The 21,724-nt window shown below is 39.2% G+C and overlaps 1 protein-coding gene across 1 annotated transcript in view; it reads right to left on the bottom strand.

Annotated features, from left to right (window-relative positions):
* The window catches only part of LOC139725592 (fibrillin-1-like), a 125,621-nt gene that overhangs the window by 79,253 nt on the left and 24,644 nt on the right, over positions 1–21,724 (bottom strand). Inside the window, exons 3-4 of the mRNA XM_071636683.1 lie at positions 11,119–11,201; positions 5,873–5,977 (exon numbers count right to left, since the gene is read on the bottom strand). Of these exons, the coding sequence (XP_071492784.1) occupies positions 5,873–5,977; positions 11,119–11,201 (188 nt within the window). The remainder of the gene's footprint in view (positions 1–5,872; positions 5,978–11,118; positions 11,202–21,724) is intronic.

Genomic DNA, 21,724 nt, shown 5'->3' with positions numbered 1-21,724 from the left:
ATTTTTTATCCAAAATATAAACATTTACTATGGTCGTCCAACCCGGGAGGAGGCGCGTCAGATCTAAAGCTGCCAAACAGCGCTGTCGATATTTAAGACGTTTTAAAATGGTCAGGCTGTCCTACCCAAATGGATGTAAGATATTGTCTTAGTTACAGGCCTATATAGCCACACGGTATTTCATTAAAAACAGGGAATAGTTTCCCTTCTCGAAATTGGATAGCAAAGTAAGTCGTCGGGCAAACACTATGAACGGAAAAGTATTCAACTTTTATGTAATGATTATATTGTTAAATGACATTTTGTATAGCATGTCTAAAATGCGTATCAATATAGCAAATTGCCATGCAATGCCAGCAAAATTATTTCCCGAAAAACATCAAAGTTTGCAAGCGTATAAAACTGTAACAAACAATTAGGGGCAATTCCGTATGGGAAGGGCAAAAACAGCAAAATTCAAAGTAAAATAAATGCTCAGAAATTTAAGTTTCCCATACAGACGGATTGTTGTATTTACGGAAACAAAAAACCCTTTTTCAATAACTTTCCCCGTTTTTGTTCTACACACTTTTAAAGTTGGAAGACTATTTATTGTATTTATCTAAAACTTTACAATATCAAATGAAAATTTAAAAGGAAACAACTTAAATATATCTCTGCTTTATCCATACTTCCACATTTTCCTTGTTATGCTTCAATAATCACATTTTATGAAGCATTCAGTCACTCTCATTATGATATTTTTTTGAGAAATTTTCAAAATCTACTGACAAATTGACGTAATTCCGCTACTATAAAATTGAAAAAAGTTTTCTCCTGAACAAACTAATCACTGATTTTTTTCTCTATTTTTTTCTCTACATATCATGACTCCCTGAAAACTCACAAAACATTTTGTGAAATATCTCCTTTAGTTCTCCTGTAATTGAGGTAACGGAATTACATGGTAACGGAATTACACGCACATCTAATATGGAAAAGAATGACATAACCTATACTCTCATGCCAATATTGCATATGAAGTGTTCATGAAATAGCTTCAGGGCATTATCCTTGAGCTTAATGGAGTTAGTGATTGGCAGTAAAGGAGTGAAAGTTGAAATATTATGTATTACACTGACATGACTAAGTATAACTGGATGCCTCTGACAGTGAGTCCTGACACCAGAGTACATGCTTGACAAGACTACTTGTGCTTGAAGTCTCCTCCCTACTTTCACCTTTTCTCACGTACAAGAACTACATGGAGACTGCGCTAACTGACCATGATTTAGGTTTGCTAAAGATACTCATTCTTAAATGTTAAAAATCATACTGAATTCTGAGATATCACTGTATATTTTCTTGCTAAAAATATACATGGTTTGTGGCAAAATCTAAGTATAGTGCTGAGGGACTATTGAATGGGTGTGATGCAGCATAAATTGAACAAAGGTTGAAAGAAGAGGAAGGACATAGGATTTCTTTAGAAGGAAAAGAGAGCACTGCTACTAACAGAGAGAAATTAACAGGAGAATTTTTGTGTGGAGAGAGTATTTAAGAGAAGGATCTAGATAGAAGTCATAAATTGACATGGGATGCCCACTGAATGTGACACCTTTGATCTTTCTGTATGCTAAAGACTTTATTAAGACTAAGTCGATAGTCTGACCTTTTATTTAACATGTCCTGTTTTCATCCTCAAGTCCTTTATCTTTAATGGTAGGTGTGTATGACTATGACCTTCTTTCATCTGTTTCTTAGATCTTTCCTCTACAGAGACACAGTATTTTGATCTTTATGCCCCGTTGCTACAGAGCATCTGCTACCCTTTGAAATTTGTTCTTTAACCCTCTCTTATTCAAAGGAATAAAGACAAAAACACCATTTGTGATGAACATTGTACTACCCAATCGGTTATTGTGATCAGAGCTCTAAAATGTAACATTTAGGCCTATACCTCCCGTCCTAAGAAGATTGTATATAAACTGCAAAGTCAATGAGCTTCAGCTTGTACCTTTATTCTTCGTGTTACCACATGCTGTACAATCCAGTTTCCTTAGTGCCATTACAGTGTATTTTATCATTTGCTTTCAGGCAGTCAAAATACCACTTACTGCAAAAGAGGAGATACATTGTACACACTTCTTGTGAGTGAATACAACATGGCAACACTCGGGAAGAGACAATTGTCAAAGTCAAGAAGAAAGACAGAGGCAGGATACTTGTAGGAAATTTATAGGCCAAGTCATGAATATAGATCAAATCACTGGCATATTTCTGAAGACGTCATTTGGAAAATATGTGTGGTCAGAAGTAAATACTAACATTGTTCGCAGGTTGAATAATCTGGCTCTGTAACACAGTGAGCTGCAGATGGATAAAAGAGGCCCTCTCACCTTTAAACATGAATTTACAGAATTTGATGAACTCACTCTAATGGTTCAAAAAGTTGTAGTTTGTTAGAGTCATTTTACTGTATTCTATATTTTCCTTTTAGTTTAGTTCATTTCATTTTTGTAGGCCGAAGTAGGACTTTCATTGTGAAGTAATTATCAAAGTATGCACTACATTGTATATCAGGAGGCAACTTCAGCTATTAGTAAAAATAATGACACAAGTTTTTAGTGATTAATATAAGCAGGCTTTCAAGCGGGATAATGTAAAAAAGTAGGAATAAAGTAAGAACAAAATCTCTAAAAAAGTAGGAAAAAGTAGGGACATAAGAGGGAAAAAGTAGGGCATTAAAGAAAAAAAGTAGGAATAAGTCAGGACATGTGCAGGCTTTTTGGAGTAGTTTTCGTCGATACTCACCAGAACTCTTGATGTTACATGTACTTAATTTGTACTCACAACCCTGCTGTCTCAGCCTCACTTTTGCTCCTGGGAGAGCCTGGTAATTTTGAGCGATGATGAGAGCTGGTTGAGCACTGCTCCAAGTCCTATATACGCTGCAATATCAGTGGGATCAATCACATCTGCACAGGAGCAAAAGCTGAGGCTGGCAGCAGTCGTGTGTTATCCCTCTTTCATGCTGAAGAGGCTCTCCCCACCAGTAAGAATCTGCAACTAGTGTCTACTCATCATTTCTAAATATAAATTATTCAAGTAGCCTTGCACACTTTTTTTTTTGCGGGGTTTTTCACCAAAAAAGTAGGAAAAAGTAGGAAAAAGTAGGATTTTGAGCAAAAAAGTAGGAAAAGTAGGGACAGCAGTAAAAAAGTAGGAAAAGTAGGGCCACTTGAAAGCCTGTAAAGCCACAACGTATATGATTGAGCACTGGTGCAGTAATAATCATATAAGAAAACTTTCTTTTCAATTTATGATTGAATTGTAATTTGTTATCTTTGTTATTGAACCACATGTCTGCATCTTTTCACTTAACAAATTAAAAGTTTCAGGCATCCTTTGTGTTCATCCTTGATATTCAACATTATGTTCTAGATGGGTCCGCACACTGTGCTCTTGCACTGTAAATTGGCACTTTATGATTTAGATTTAAATTCAGTGTCAATCCAGACAGTTTTTTATTCTTTTCTTGTGCCTGTGCACATAATATTTATGTCCAACAGTTGTAAGTAATTCACACATATATTATCAATAATTGGCATATTTAGGAACAAGAAAACAGAGAAAGGTGTCTCGCATGATATTAACAAAAGAAATACAAGAAAACTTGAGTATTGTTGACTGGATTTATGGAATTCTATTTGTGTAGGGCTATTGTAGCGTAATTCCGTTACCGTGTGTCTTAGATGTAATTTTCCTACATAGCGTGAAATTCTGAACTTGAAAATAGACAAATCTTGATGGATGTGGTACTTACAAGTTAAGAGATCTTGGTTGACATAGTTACAACTTCAAATCACAGTCGTTAGTATGAAAATTTTATGTTTTTTTGACAATAAAAACTCATTTGACACCTATACACTAGTAGCAGTTTCAGGTTAAAGGTTAGAGATTATTTAGGGGTTATATTTAGCTGAAGGCATAAACAATCTTTATTAAAACATTTCAGAATACATGAGTGCAAAGAATTTATATTTTTTCCAGTGTATTTCAGAAGGCGTAATTCCATTACCATTTGTGTTATTCCGTTGTCACTGACTTTACAGGGAAAAAGCCTGCTGCCAAGAAAATGTGATGAAATATTTGAAAAACAATCCATCTAAGTTGAAGTTGACACAATCAATGATGAAATCAGACAACAACCTATAGTGTATGTGTTATAGATTTCAGAGAAATTACTCCCAAAGTCAGGGTTTAAGTTGTGACCAAGTTTCTGGTAATTCCGTTACCATCGCACATAGACCTCCTTTGTAACCAATCAAGTGAGAACATTTAACAAATTTGTATTTGGGGTGATAGTGTGAGTAACTTTGCATCTTTTAAATGTATCAAGAGAAGGCTAAGTAATCAATCCAGTGTACAGGGGGAAAGAATATGAGCCAAAATTCTCTGATTTGTAATTCCGTTACCACGAAATTGCCCTTAGGCTAAACGAGTGAATCAAATGAATCCAGTAACGGCGTAGGCGACGATAACACAGTACTTTTTACGCCTTTAGGGACAGCTGTCTGGAAAAAAATACCCTTTCTTTCCTTTGAACAAAAAAAGAAAGATCGTTTGAGAGTGGGTGTATAGGCATGCACAACACCCTCTCTTCTCTACCGACTTTGGCAACGATACAAAATTGGGGTAGGATATTTCACTTGGTTTGATCACCTCCGATATAAGATAATGGGATGATTTAACCTCAGTCCTCTGGAACAAACAGGGCCTATGCAGTCAACGTGGTGCGATCTTTGGAAAATCCTTGAATAATTTCTGCTTTTCAGCCACCTTTTTTCACGTCGGTCCAGCTTAACATGCGTACACTCACTGTACAGTATCATTTCATGTTCAAGAAAAGGCGACCAACGTTTACGAATCACAACGTGATAGCTCCAGGGGAGGATCCAGGAATTCCGTAAACGGAGGGCGCACGCGCCCCGCCCCCATTTTTTTCTTTTCATTTCTTCTGTTTCAACAAAAAGTAAAGGGGGGGGGGGATGCGCCCGGTGCGGTCCTCCCTGGATCCGCCACTGTAGCTCTGATGGGTGCACGTCACGGGTTCGACATCCACGTCGAAGCAAACCGCCTACGAGTCATACAGCCCACGAGTTATACAGCCCACGAGTCATACAGGCTACGGTTCGACACTAAGCAAACAAGGCCCACGAGACAGACACATAAAGCCCCGTGTTGCAAAGTCGAACTCGTGGGCTGTTATACCTAGTGTCGAATTCATGAGCTGTATGACTCTTGGACTGTAGGTCTCGTGGGTTGTATGACTCATGGACCTTTTTTTCCAATGTCGAACTCGTGGGCTGTATGACTCGTGGGATGACCTCGCTCTGATGGATGGCCGGCTGTGGATAGGCAGAGCAAGTCAATGAATCAACGACCTAGTGTGGCTCAGTGGATATAGGACCACGGGCTGTCAATCACGAGGTCTAGGGTTCGACTTCCCTGTCTGCAACGGCTGTTCCCCTTGGCAGGGCACTTTATCAATGGCTGTCTAGACCTCCCCGTGGTTGCTTGTTCCCAGCATCCATTACATTGCATCCTTTGCGGTCATGCAAAACGATCTCATTCAAATCATACCAGTTTGAAAAGAAGGGGTTGGGGTAATATGACTGGCAATGTCAAAGAACAAAAGTAACTTTTTAAAAAGTAGGAGTAGTTCTCACTATTCATAGCAAAAATAATTTCTCAGGTGAATTATTTCAGTAATGGAAAAAGAAGAAAAAAGCAATCTTAAATGTGGGTTATATATTGCATTTTTGACCCTTTAAAAACTGAAATTGAAGGAGAGAGAGAGAGAGAGAGAGAGAGAACTATAAGATCTCACCGCCAGCACTGATTCCATCACATCCGCTGACGGAGATACTACCATCGGCACAGGAGCACGAGTTTGGACGATGACAGTTACCTGTGCCGCAATTTCGGCAAATAGCTGCAAGAAAAATTGGAACATGAAGACCAAGATCTCACCGTATTATATCATCACAAGTTATAATAATCACGAACAATATCTTCAAGGTATTTGATGGTGCTTTACTAATGCGTGTTAACATTTAACTCATTACTCCACGTATTTCAGCATCCGCCCCGAAAGGTTGAGGCGTTGGCTTCTCGGGTCATCCGTCGGTCTCTATAATAACTAGACTTGGAATTTGTCAACACTGACAAAATTTAGGTGATCCGATTTTTTTTTAATCAATGATTCGAGTCCTGATCGCAATACAGGCATGACCATATAGGTTTCATCTGTGTTTAGAGACATTGGCCGTGTCTCGCTCTTTGAGAAAATATGAAAAAGTCAAGTTCGGCTAGGTTGACCCATTTCACTTATTTTCAGTCCTCACGCGAAATCAGTGTGTGCGACTTTATGTTCGTTTTGAGGTGCACGGTCACATTTGACCATTGACCCCACTTTGCACAGCCAAGATGGCATCTGAGAAAAAAGTGGTTATTTTGTGAAATGATCCTGGTAATGTGGTCTTTGTCAACGGCGTAGCCAGGATTTCATCTTAGGGGGGGCGGTTAGTCTGCGAGGGAGCGAAGCGACCGAGCCTGAGCGAGCGGAGCGAGCGAGGGGGGGGGGGGAGGGTGTGGGAGGGGGGTGTCCCCCCTCCCACGGTAAGAACTTTTTGCATTTGGATGTTGTAAATGGTGCAATTTGATGCATGTTTTTGCGCGTTTTATCGACGTCGAACAGTCCCACTTGTTTGTGGTAGCAGTTTATTTTGATGTAGATTATTATTGAACAATTTGCTTATAAAATGGTGTAATTTAGATACACTTCTTGTATTAATTCTGTTCACTGAATATCATGAACGCGACTGAACCCGAGCGAGTGGAGCGAACGAGGGGGTAGGGGAGGGTGTGGTATGGGAGGGGGGTGTCCCCCCTCCCACAGTAAGAACTTTTTGGATTTTGATGTTGCAAATGGTGCAGTTTGATGCATGTTTTTGCGCGTTTTATCGACGTGAAACAGTCCCACTTGTTTAAGGTAGCAGTATATTTTAGTGTAGATTATTATTGAACAATTTGCCTATAAAATGGTATAATTTAAATACACTTCTTGTATTAATTCTGTTCACTGAATATCATGAACGCGACTGAACCCGAGCGAGCGGAGCGAGCGAGGGGCGAGGGGAGGGTGTGGGAGGGGGGTGTCCCCCTCCCACGGTAAGAACTTTTTGCATTTTGATGTTGCAAATGGTGCAATTTGATGCATGTTTTTGCGCGTTTTATCGACGTGAAACAGTCCCACTTGTTTAAGGTAGCAGTATATTTTAGTGTAGATTAAATTGTTATTGAACAATTTGCCTATAAAATGGTATAATGTTAAATACACTTCTTTTATTAATTCTGTTCACTGAATATCATGGACGCGACTGAACCCGAGCGGAGCAAGCGAGCGAGGGGCGAGGGGAGGGGGTGTCCCCCTCCCACGGTAAGAACTTTTTGCATTTTGATGTTGCAAATGGTGCAATTTGATGCATGTTTTTGCGCGTTTTATCGACGTGAAACAGTCCCACTTGTTTAAGGTAGCAGTATATTTTAGTGTAGATTAAATTGTTATTGAACAATTTGCCTATAAAATGGTATAATGTTAAATACACTTCTTTTATTAATTCTGTTCACTGAATATCATGGACGCGACTGAACCCGAGCGGAGCAAGCGAGCGAGGGGCGAGGGGAGGGGGTGTCCCCCTCCCACGGTAAGAACTTTTTGCATTTTGATGTTGCAAATGGTGCAATTTGATGCATGTTTTTGCGCGTTTTATCGACGTGAAACAGTCCCACTTGTTTAAGGTAGCAGTATATTTTAGTGTAGATTAAATTGTTATTGAACAATTTGCCTATAAAATGGTATAATGTTAAATACACTTCTTTTATTAATTCTGTTCACTGAATATCATGGACGCGACTGAACCCGAGCGGAGCAAGCGAGCGAGGGGCGAGGGGAGGGGGTGGGAGGGGGTGTCCCCCTCCCACGGTAAGAACTTTTTGCATTTTGATGTTGCAAATGGTGCAATTTGATGCATGTTTTTGCGCGTTTTATCGACGTGAAACAGTCCCACTTGTTTAAGGTAGCAGTATATTTTAGTGTAGATTATTATTGAACAATTTGCCTATAAAATGGTATCATTTAAATACACTAGTCTTCTTGTATTAATTCTTGCACTGAATATCATAAACACTGTCTGTTCAGCAATAAAACAGAAAAAGCACGAAGGTGTAGATAGGGGCATATCCCCTCCCACACGAAGGTGATTTTGCGTTTTCAGACCTGAAATTCAGCGATCTGGTGCACATTTTTGGTGCAATGCTTTTTCATCGAAGTGTTAAAAGTGTGAATTTAGCTCTTATTCCGAATGTGCACCATCTGTGCGTATGTATAAAGTCTAGAGCTTAGGGGAAGGGGGATTCCCCCTCCCGCTCGCGGAGCTTTTGCGTTTTTAGAATTGAAATAAAGCGATCTGGGTATAGCCACAGTCTACTTCTTTGCATGGCGGGGGGGGGGGGGGGGGGAGCAGGGAGAAGGCGTGGGCGAGTGTTATCTCCACCCTTCCCTTCCGATGGAGCTTTTATCTTTTTAAGGTTGAAATTGAGATATCTCGTATACGCATATTTGATGGAATCAACATTTGGAAAATCACTAAAAAAAAAAAAAAAACTGATGGGGGGGGGGGGGACTGAGGGAGGAAAGGGTCGATTAAAAGGGGAAATTCCCCTTATGAGGGAACCTTCAGTTTTCGGAATATAAGTCTTGTGGACTCCGAATTATTCAGAATTTTTTGTAAATCTAAAAAGTGTACTTAGCTAGGGAAAGAGGCACAGAGGGGGAGGGTTTGGGAGGGGGATACCCCCTCCCAAGCACGAGAAATTTTGCATATTTTGAACTGAAATTCAACGATCTGGTGCACACTTTGGGTGAACTATTCAAAAAAATATCTTATTTGATGAAAGGTTGCAAATGAGACCCGCTTCATGTGCATGCATACAGTATACACGCATTTTTTTTTCCGCCTCCCAAATCCCCGGTCCAAATCTTAGGGGGGGGGGGCGACCGCCCCCATCGCCCCCCCCCCCCCCCCCCCCTGGCTACGCCAGTGGTCTTTGTGTGTGCAAAATATGGGAAAGATAGGGCATGTATTCACCAAGATACAGGATGATACACTTATGACCTTTGACTCTAATTTACCTACCCAAGATGGTGTTCGATCAAGTAGTTGTTACCTTATAAAATAATGTACGTGACATGAACTAAACATGTGCAAAATATGGCGGTACTAGGGAATGTCTTTCATGTGTTATTGCAAAGAAATTTGCAAAAAGAGAGAAATATAAAAATACATCGAAGCTAAGCTTTAATTTAAGCGAAGTTTTTCGACGTAATTTCAACGTTGTATGAAAAAACGGAGGACACGCTACCGATAGCGCAAAGTCTCAGCTACAACATATTAAAATCTGGGAGAAATTCAGCGTAGGATAAGTGAGATAGTGCTCGATAAAGACAGTCATGTCAATTTTCATTTCACGAAAAACTGCACTCCCATAGAGATAACTCGCAAATGGGTCAAATTCGACAAGGTTACCTTCAATCTATTTTTACGAGGTGAAGACTTCATCCAGCGAAATATTTGATCGATTAAAACTGATAGAGCATTAAATAAGCTACAGCATACTGAAATCTGGGTGAAAATTGGCCAAGGATAAGTGAGATACGCTCGAGTAAACTTGAAATTTGATGACGTCATTTTGAAAATTTACTTTTTTTACTTTATTAAGAAATTTGATATCTTTTCATCATTTTTCCAGCATCGCCAACCCATGGAATGACATGTACAACTCATCAGCTTTCAAAATATGTAAGGAAAATGGGGGGTCATTGTCCATCCTGGCGAGTAAATTTGGATTTAAAATTGGCGGTTTTTTGACATTGTTGCACTGTATATCGCCATTGACGCGCGCGCGGAATTTCAACTTTGACGGGCCCGTATGACGTCATATTGAGTCGGATTGACTTGAAACTTGGTAGAAATATTCCTTGACATTTCAGGCATCCGATAAGTGTAAAAAACGGGAAATTTCTATTGCATATGAGCTGTGCGTGCGTATAAGTGCGCGCGCGTACGCGTCCGTCCAATTTTTTCAATTTTTCAAAAAATGCTCCAAATGGTCTGAAACGTGTGCAAAAAAAATTTGAGCTTGATTGGAGCATACAAATATTTCAACGCGCGCGTACGCGCACGTTTTAAAAGTAAATATGAATTTTGAGAACATGTGTAGAATCAGCTTGACTTGAACTTTATGTGACGTAAATTTCATTGAAAAATGCCATTCCATTAATGAGATATGAATGAAAATGTGTTTTCATATAATGACGTCATAGTGACGTCACGGTCGACTGATCACAATGATTTTACTTGATCTGTCGTCTTTGGGACACGATACATATATGGTATAAGTTTGACAATGATAGGAAGAGCACTTTCTGAGCTAATCGAAACGCAACTTTTGTCCAGAAAGAAAGAAAGACGAAGAACAAAGAATCCGTACAGATACAGAAGGTGATCCGAAGGATACTCTGATCACCTAATTATAGTCTGTCCATCCCATCCAGATCTCGTTATTGTGATTGAGATTTAAAAAATCTGTCGTTATAATGCCTTTAAATTTGGCAAAATTATTCAGTCTCTTGGGCATCATCTCACCATGATGTAGCACTAGCAAAGGATGAGTACGACAGAGATCAATTACAACACGAGTAAATACGGTCATAGGACACTTTGGTACTGTGTGCTGAGGACACTATATCATCACCCCACACCCGTCTTTCGTTTCGCTCCTCCAGAGGCTACTAAAGAAATATACTTGGCAATAATAGCATCAGCAGTGTGAGGGAGCAGTTACTATAATCAAGTTGTTTCTCGAGAATTAGCACCCCATGAGCTCAGCGAGTTGTTGTGCTATCTTTAGCATAAGTTCCTGGTCCACTGAGACGGGAAAGAGCTACAAGTATGTCTACTTCATAGGCACGACCATGCAGAACGACGATGGTCCTATTTTAGTCATACTTACGAGTCACACACATCTTGTTTTTAGGGTCCAGACGCCAGCCCGGGCAGCAATATGAGTAAAACCTCATCCCACACACGTTGGGCCTACAAGACAAAGCAGTTGAAAAGAAAGCATACGTTAGGCGTACCATGATATGAATATCACAAGTCATCGAGGCAGAGTTTATCTATTTAAAATCAAAGTTGAAGAAGAACTGTAGAACTATAGAACTGCAAAGCCAACAATCGCTTTTATACTGCAGAGCGCAAAGTGCAAAGTGCTGCGAAGTGGACATTGGAATACAAAAGTGCCAGATTCTTTTCAATGTGTGACCATAACATTGTATGCATGTATCACTCAGATGATGAATAGGTCATCCAATATTTGAGTATTCTGTACTATATTCACTCATTTAAAGGCGCATATAACATGCAGAAATACAATTCTGTCCAAATTTTGAATATCATATCAATATCTTTAGAACCATGTACAAAATTACAAATTTTATGAATAGCATCGTATCAGTGGCATATAGCACGAAAAGATTAATACTAATTAAAAATGTGGCACGATAACACCGTCTACAGCAATTCAGAATAGCTTAGACTTAGAGAGAGAACGAAAAAAAGAACATATTAGATTATGATCAAACATTTCAGGTAAAGGAAAAAAGAAAAAGAAAGTGACACGGTACGCAATGGGTGCTTTCGTGATAACAAAACCTGTCATTGACTTAAGAAACCAAGCACAGTGTTACCGCATTTCTGGTCTCCACCAGGCATTTCGTTATTTAACATCAAACTTTGCATTACCTATAACATGGAGGTATATATCCTTGGTAATAGCTACTGTATGTTAGAATCAGGCATGAGTTACATAGATATGAATAGTATTCGCCCATAACAGGCCAGCGTTGATGATAATGATCCCAGAAACAAGCGCTGATAAAGTTATCTACAGAATAAATTTTCATGCATAGCTTTTAAAACAGTACAGAATCAGTAAGGATCTATCTATGATAGACAGTCCCAAATTAAACCAGTACATCGATAGATGCAATTTTGATATAGGTCCTACATGTAGGTCTTGTTATCACGTACTAGTAACTGAATACTCCTGTTTGCTTCCTAATGACTGCTTTGGCGACGAATATATTCGAACATCGATACGCTTGTGATTTTACGCGCTTCTTGGGGCACGTAAATGCATATCCCAGAGTGGGAACATACATAGTGCAGTTTATTCACCTTTCAACCATTTAATATCTATTAGGTGAAACACACGTCATATCAAGCACATGTGTTTACTACAGGACTGTCACTGAATTTTGCAGTGAAGAATGAAAACAACAACAACAACGAAATGCACTGGAATATTTTAAACACATACTTAAATGGAAGGAAACAAGATAAAAACAAAACAAAACAAAATAAAATAGGAACGGGAGTGGGGTGGGGGCAATTGCTTTACCACCAAGGAGACTATACAGAGTTGTAACAGATTGCCAGGATTTTTTGGGGAAAACAGCAGTGCCCCTTTTCCCAGTTTTCAAGCTGTTCAGTTGAATTTGAGCATTTGAAGAGGGTATATTAAACACGAACATCAATACTGTTTAAATATTACATTCGTCTGTGCATGGTTTATAATATAAAGCTTTGGAAACATCTTTTTGTCATGCAAAACAGAAACATCTAAACACACATTGTCACTTTTGTGATGAGTATGTGACAGTGAATTATTAAGAAAGGTTTATATTATAACCGTCGGTTTTTGTTTTGTTTTTCTTTTCTTTTACTGATACCCGCGTCATTATCAAACGAAGGCGAAAAATGTCTGCTCAATGCTCTGCCCAAGCCATCTCCTTGCTCTGACCATAAAGCTACTGTATTCTGTGTATAAGCTCCATGCTCTCGCGGTACAAGAACACCACGCCCACTGAAAGGTACCTTACTGGGGGGTGGCATACCACCCCACCGTGGCCCAGGAAAGACGCGGACAGTCATATTTCATCGTTTCCCGAGACAACTCCTTTGAATTCCGCCCCCAGATGGGAAATGGGCATATCCTCCTTGATCGTTTGGTCTTATTACCTTTTCCGCTTTGCAGTTCTCATTTTACATACCCTCTTGGATAATGAACGAATGCGGGGAAAAAAAACCCAGCAACAGACACTTAAAATCTTCCGACGACTCCTTTGGAATTTGAACATTGCTGGGGAGATATCGAAATGCCTTTGTCATGAGTAATGCAAGCCCATTTTTAGGTCAATTTTCGTTGTACTGGTAACCGTTACTCTCTCAATCTCTCTCTCTCTCTTCGACTTTGTCTGTATAAAGTAGTCATAGTAGGTACCGTAGCCCCATGGTACAGCTTACACGCAACACCACCACATAAGAGCAACTTTTTATCAGGGAGATGAAAGAGAGACTGCCCGCTTTCGCGTCATTAGAATCGATTTCCTGCAGTGACCAGTCTAGGCCTAATCGTTATATAGATCAGACCTGGGGACCGTTGCATAAAACTTACCGTTGAATTTCAATGGTAACTACCGTCAAAATTAGGCGTCACAGCCAATCAGCATCAAGGATTATAAAATTTACCGCTAATTTGAAGACTTGCAGCTAAAAAGGAGCAGTAAGTCCAGCGGTAATGGTTTTATGCAACAGGGCCCTGATTTTTCTCTATTCGTAACGCACATGACATCTTGTATCGTAGGCCTATAATAATACAGTATTTAATTGTCATAGGGCCTAATAGCCTATACAACGTAGTTCCCTGACATTTTGAGCAAAAATCTATTGAAAGCCCCCATCTATTCCCACTATTATCATGAGACCATGAAACACACACACACACACACACACACACGCACACACACACATACACACGCGTATAAATTATGTATAATGTATTATGTACACATATGTATGTATAAAACCAGGGAGGTGAGAGGAAAAACAATCAAACAAATTATCTCTTTGGAAGCTGTAAACATCGTACGAGATAGACCATCAAAGTCTCCTTTCACTTATGCTTTGAAGCCTGATAAAACGTGACAAAATAACTTCGAAAGGAGTTGATGCCACAAGAAGGAACGCAATCAATGTCCCAGATCAAACGTGATGGGAGACGCAACCCATCTTGTCAGGCGGTGTCTTATCGGGTTTTACGGTTATGGATATCGGAAGAGGGTTTGAAGCATAAATCATGTATACCTCAGCTTCCATCAGTCAAGAGACAGGGCTTGCTGCTACTGGTCATATTTTTTTGCTGGAACGGAGTTATGCGGAGTAAAATACACTGGAAGAGCTTTTTCCTCCGCGAGGAAATATGTAGCAATGTCGGAGGTCAGAGAAAGTTTGTTGAGTGAAGAAGTCCGCAGGTCGCATGATATCCATGCTGAACATAATGGCTCGCGATTCTCCAAGGAGGTTTCTTGAAACGGTAGGACCCAAAACTATGTGGGTTGTGAAATCTTGGCCTGTGACAAGTTGTGCCGTACATACAGGTGAACACAGCATAATATGCAAACGCTTTTATACCACCTGTACTGTGTTCAAAATATGGTGAGTTGCAATTCCATAGTTAGGAAAAATGAGAGTTTATTACAATTGAAGAGTATATTTGGAGTACCAGAATGACAGAAGTAGTCTCAGATCGACACAGTGACCAAACGTGACAGTAAATTATGAGAATAATTAATCGCATTTTTCCTATACAGGTGCATGCTTGTGGCATCTACTGCAAATTACATCTGGAAAAAAATTAATGTTTGCTTTCAAAAGCGGACAATATTATCAATACATTATGACGACGATTTCAATATTGCACCACTCTTTGAATCTTATTTAATCCTTTTGAACAGTATAATTGAGACCCTGTGGCTACAATTTAAAAGCAGGTTATAAAACTGACAGCTGTGGGGTGCAGAGTTTTTCGCTTCATTCCCATCGAGTGCGGACAAGAAACTTTTCAACACTTTATTTCTTTTGTTGTTTGAGTTGACAGAAAGCTTCCTAGCACTATGAGAAGATTACTCTCTAAAAAAAATCGAGTGAAAATATTCACTCTTGAAGGAGTGACTACAAAAAAGAGTGAATTTAGAGGAAAATCGGAGTGAATTTTGAGTGAAAATGTTCATTTTTACTCGTTTTGGAGTGACCTCAGGGATCACTCGAAGATTTTGGAATGACCTCTGAGGTCACTCCAAAAAGAGTGAAAATGAACATTTTCACTCAAAATTCACTCCAATTTCACTCTAAATTCACTCTTTTTTGTATTCACTCCGTCAAGAGTGAATATTTTCACTCGATTTTTTTTTTTAGAGAGTACGTTCATTTCGACTAGTCGGAATTTATCTTGGAAACTCTTGCGTCATTCAACAAAATTACAAACGAAGGCTTCCTCGGAAAAAGAGGTCTCATTGTTCACGGACGGAAATTTGACATTTGCTCGTAGACATCATTAATCAACGCAGTTCCCATCCTCTTACGAATCCTGGGATGACCTGCAGTACACTCTTCAATAGACTCAGTTGTATGCTGCATCCATTACCGACTCTTCAAAACACTGACTTATCTTTCTGGTAAATCAATTCTAACTGAAAAGTACTACGAGTGTTCAAAAAGGATAGAACTATAACATTGTTAATGTATGCGTACAAAATGTGTCAGCGCACAACAGTTTTGTACTTTATTACCCCGGCCATGCATGAATGTTTTAGTGTTCCTGATACGTATCTCCTTGTAAGTGTAGATTTTTTTTCATACATGTAATTGCCTGCAATAATTTACGATGCATTCACGTCAAAACTACATCAAAACATCATTACTAACTGCAACATCTTATCCAAGTAGGATTCGTCTTCTTGTTGTGAGTGTATGTTGCTTTCTTCAGCCCGATTAAACGCTTTCTTCACTCTTGTTCGGTCTACTTTTTGACATTACACATTATTTCCTTCCATCCATCGCCGACTCAGATATTGGTTCCTGTATATGACAGCCCTCTTCCCTTGCTCCGGTGTTATGAAGGAAGTACCTTGATTTTGCTTGATCGTGTGACGCACCGTCAGCAACATCATCGCTCTTCATGGTTTGCAGGCGGGAGCAAAATGTGGTGATCACTCGTCTTTCACCTCCTACCTACCTCCCGAACTTCTCCGGAGTGTTTTCTGCCCCCGCTTAGCCAAGCTCACGCAGCTCCGCATACACAATAATAGACTCTATAACTTGGGGGAGATAAAGGTCATGGTGGTACTCCATCACGAATCACTCCTCCACCAGAGCGCCAAAAGAAGGGTGAGTGACTTCCTGGATAAAACAGCTTGTGACACGTTATTAAAGGTAATCGCCCTCGCCGATGAACCCAGTCGAGACCAACATAAGACCTCTCTCGTTCAGTTCGTCTCACGCTGTAGAAGTACGCCCGCATGCTTCTTTTACCAAGTAGGTATGATAGGCGAGTACCTCCTTGGTTTTACCATCTTCCCTCCCAAACGTGATTATATGTATATCCTTGAATTCAAAGACTCTTTGATTTTTAATACCAAAATTTTGCACTCTATACCATGTAAGTCAACTGGCTGGAGCCAGGAGGTTATGGACACTAATCTTTTTTTCAAGGAAAACAATGACAATGACAATAATATAAGACTGATTTTGTGGATAGTTGAAAGTTTCACCTTTCATCAAGCCAAAATCTATCACTTGATAAGAGATCATGAACTAGAGAGGAGGCTTGTACTGATAGTATGAATCTTAACTTTATATCACACATATAAAGAATAAATAAAATGCTCTCAATAGTAATCTCTTTAGCTTTTTCCTTCAAAACGTTCAAAAGAACTCTTCGGTGAAGATGGGTATACATACGTGTATGTGAATTTCCTTCCCGCACATCGAATCATTAAAAAAAGTCCACATCACGTTCGACTTTTATAAATACAAAAAATCATACAAACCGTTCGATATAGGCGATATAAGTTTCGCCGAAATCGGAAGTGAAATAATAAATTTATGGAACAAAGGGTGATGTTCGTTAATCCGAAATTGAATAAGGTTTGTTATTCCGAAACACACAGATTCCCTATAAATCTATACCTACATATTCGTCAATCCCAAAATGAAATAGGGTTCGTTAATCCGAACAGTTTGTGGCGTTATTCGGAGGGTTCGTTATTCCGAAGGTTGGTTAATCCGGAAATGAAACAACGTTCGTTATTCTGAAGGTTGGTCAATCCGAAAATTAAATCAGGTTCCATATTCCGAAGGTTCGTTAATCCACAAATGAAAAGAAGGTGTGTAAACAACGAACCACCAGAATCACAAACCATATTTCGTTTTTAGAATAACGAAACTTTTTCTCAATTTCAGATTAACGAACCCTTGGAATAAAGCCTCATTTCATTATCAGATTAATGAACCTTCGGAATAACGAACTGTAAACCGTAACAAAGGCCCCTCCATTTTTCATAAAGCTGTGATGATAGGAACCATATGTGCAAATACTATATAACCCTTCCCCTACACCTACAAATGTTCCAATAATGGGTGATAAAAAGATCATTTGGTACGAAAGATTTAATTCTATCTTCCTAACTTGATCGTCTTTCATTTTTATAAGAAATTTATAATTGATAAAAATCTACTTTGCACACGTCATTGTGACCAATACTGTAAACATAAGGTGGATAAATTATATACGTAGTAATTGTTTGCATTGAACTGTAACACTGTGCATTAATCGTTTTCCTTTGTTGTTTTTTTTTCAGTATCTGAATTCTCATTTTCTTTATGTAGTATGCATGATTTCCTATGATTTGTTTTTGTGTGTCTGTTTGTTTGATTCTTGTATTTTATTTCTGCTTTTTTTGTTGTTGTTACTTTTTTTAAAGTTCCCTATACTATGTATAAAATGTTGTATTTTGTAATTGTATGATTTTTTTTACTTCACGGACTCACAGAAGAACAGCCATTGGCTGAAGTGAGTGACCCGTGGTGAAATAAAATAAACTTAAACTTAAACTTAAACTTAAACGGTTTCATGAAGACCTGTAAAACTTTACAATCCAGTTAACTTCCTTATTTTACATTCAATTCTGTAGAAACCTGAACCATTCTGTTTGTGTGATTTTACACTATTTAACTTGGAGCAGAATCGCAGGTTAACTTACTGATCAATGACTTTGTTTACGAAGAAATCTTCACCGATACGGACGCAGAGGAATGGGAGAATGACATATTAGCAAGAGTAAAAAAAAAATGTGAATGTTGTACCATGGACTCTGGGGTTCATGGTTGCACGGTACATTCCGGAGGGTGCCGAATCGGCAAAACGTAAACAAATTTTCAAAAATTTGCGGAACATCACGTACTGTTACTGAAGTCAACACAGATAACACTGTCTCTCAAGGCTTTTTTTTTTCGTTTACGACCATGTTATCGACGGACTAGTTCCATTGGAATGAATCTTATTTTTACACAGAAAATTTTCTAGGGAAAGCCTTGTTGATACGTAGTCATTTTATGCGATGATTCCAGTCAAAGAGACTGGAAAGGTTAGTGGAGCATTTATCTGTTTTTAGTGTTTCAGGCTTCTATAGACCTATACTGAGCATAAAGGATCTGAGGAATAATGAATAAATGTTTTCTGATGATTGAATCTACTAATGTTGATATTAATCAAAATCTTCAACACTTTTCCTCGAAACATTTCAATGAGTTCTGCCGATGATTTACGCTGCATTCTTCTGTATCTGCAGATATCATTAAGTAGATCTGGTCCTCGGGTGTTCAACACTGATTACTGCTCCGTTCAATGAGCATTTGGTTTATTAATGTTTTCTGATGATTGAATCTAATAATGTTGATATTACTCAAAATCTTCAAGACCTTTCCTCGAAACATTTCCATGAGTTCTGCCGATGATTTACGCTGCATTCTTCTGTATCTGCAGATATCACTAAGTACACCTGGTCCTCGGCTGTTCAACACTGATTACTGCTCCTTTCAATGAGCATTTGGTTTAACCAGGGAGGTGAGATAACGAAGAGGTAAGTTCTGTGGCAAGTGGTGTCTTAATTTAATAACAAGAATAGTGTTGGAGAAGTCCTCGGGAAGACCTCCAACCCTATACAACTATACATCTGTATGAAAGCGAAGAAGGAGAAAAAGAAGTATGCTCGAAAACTTTAGCGAGGGAGTGGCTGTTAGAAGCAAAGTGCAGAAAGCGACAACATTTTATTTCAATCGTATGTCGTGACACCAATTAGAAAGCACGTGAAAGATGCGACGAAATTACAGGTGGGTGACGATAGACTTTGGTGGACTGGACCCGTCAGAAAGCGGACAGGAGTTGTTTTATACAGTGAAGGTAAAACTGTGTCACTCAAACCTGGGGTGAAGGTCAAGAATACGCCTCTCCATGCACGCCCCCTGATCCTAAACTGGTATTTGCATCTTCAGCAGTGACATATCTTTTTTTTCTGACTCTTTCTGACGGGAAAGGCATTAATCACTATACAATGAAGCACACCAAGCTAGTCTCGTGTTTAAAAGAGCAAATTTTGACATATTTTTGTAAACGTAAACTCGTCAGGACATTCAATCTATTTCATTTCATTCCATTTATTTCATTTAAAACAAAAATACTACAACTAGACCTTTGAATCTAAATACGTTTACGTATCTATTTGCATTTATTATGCGCTACCATTGTGTACGAGGCGATTGATGAAATTAATGATAGTGAAAATCTACTCCAATGTCACATTGACGTAACTACGTTACACTACAATGAGTAGAATTAGCTAGAACTGCATAGCAAAATAGAGTTGGAAAATATAGCAATATACAATATGAGTTGTATAATATAATATAGCAATATACAATATACAATATGAGTGTGTTTTTTTTTTTTTTGGTTTTTTTTATACGAGGGGACTGCACTCTACAAGCTCTGCTTTTTAGCAGTCCCCTCCATTTCCAGCAATATTGTGTATGCATTTACCACAGCGACACGAGTTATTTTTTGTACCTATGTTGGAAATTTACCTGTATCTGTGTTACAATGTTATTTCTGTTGATCGCATTGTGGTACTGATTTTCTGACATCTGTTTATACGAATGTTTCATTGTACTTCCAATTATTTTGTTTGTTGGAAATGAAAATAAATGAACTTGAACTTGAACTTGATTACGGAATATCTCTGTCTCCCGCGTTACACACACACACGCACACACATTCCCTCCAAACTCTCGATATAAACGCACGGTCATTCGACCCCCTATCAGGATTGTAATTTTATCTTGACCTTTTCAACTTTCGCTTTTATATGTCTGAATGTTTCTCAAGAGATAGAAGGTTTATTAATAGAGAGCCTCGATAATCCTTTTTTTGAATCAACGTTTTAAATTGTCCCAGCTCCCGGAACAACTGTTGAACACATGTTAGCTGGCAGGAATCTCTGAATGGGCCCTGTAGGATGGTTGGCACGACTGAACCAGCAAGCGTCACGGGACCATGGCAAAGCGAGTCGATTCCATCTGCCTTTTCTCCACTCTGTTCCAATATGTAAACAATCTGCTCAATACCGTGGGGAGACGACGAATATCGACTTTGCCGAAATAAATGGCGCCTACTTATTGGAAGAGACAAATGCGAAATCCCGATCAGTGCGCCATTCAACAGGTGCGCACTGACGTTTCTTTGGAAGATGAATGTCAAGTTGCATCACAACTGACAGCACCAATGGATGCGAGCGACTCCCTCGCTGTCCCGCGGACGATCCTGTTTCAAATGTGTGTGTGTGTGCGTGTGTGTGTGTGTGTGTGTGTGTGTGTGTGACTTCTCTTGCAGGAAAGAGGCATATTTCTCATCTGGCGACTTCTTGAATCTTCTGGTGGTGGATGATTTTTCATTCGACCCTGACAGCTGATACCGAAACTTCGAGGCTGTGATGGCATAATGCCACTGCATCAAGAGCCCCTATTGACCCTACAATTTGTACCCAAATTTCAGATCAAACTACGTTTCAATAAGCCGGGCTGGCAGAAGGACAATTTTCTTCCTAATAGGCCAGTATTTTGATAAAAAATAATGCCGGTCTTTAGGAGAATATTTACACCAATATGAGACAAGCAATCACATGTGAGTTGTGGCACGGTTGCGGCGCGTGTTGTCGACTTCCATTTTGCATCGGGAGAAGATAGGATGCGACATTTTGACGGATGAGTTCGGCAGCTGAAGAAGGGCCTATACAGCCACAACACCAGAACTGTCATAACCGTTAGAATAGATCGCTCTAAATAATCAGATCAACTTGAATGGGATACCTCTACGTCCAGCACTCCTCATGTCGGCCAGCTGATTTGTCTGTGGTTTGAAAAGCCCCAAGTGGTACACATCATGGCGGATAAGTTTATGACAGATTAGCGTAGATTACGGCAGTTTGCTGTCAGTTCGTCAAGTCCTTCAGCTCTTTATACGTTGTTGCATTCAAAACCGCCAGTTAGATTTTCTACATAAGACGATCGAACTACCTACTACATTGTATAGGCCTACATCTATCCATGGAGCTACTAACAGAGAACATAGTAGCTCCATGATCTATCTATGCAGGAGTTATTCT

The sequence above is a fragment of the Diadema antillarum genome, unplaced genomic scaffold, assembly GCF_040938485.1.
Source record: "Diadema antillarum isolate AM-2024a unplaced genomic scaffold, OU_Dant_1.0 seq00000050_RagTag, whole genome shotgun sequence".
Taxonomy (NCBI): Eukaryota; Metazoa; Echinodermata; class Echinoidea; order Diadematoida; family Diadematidae; genus Diadema; species Diadema antillarum.
This window is presented reverse-complemented; position numbering and strand designations above follow the sequence as displayed.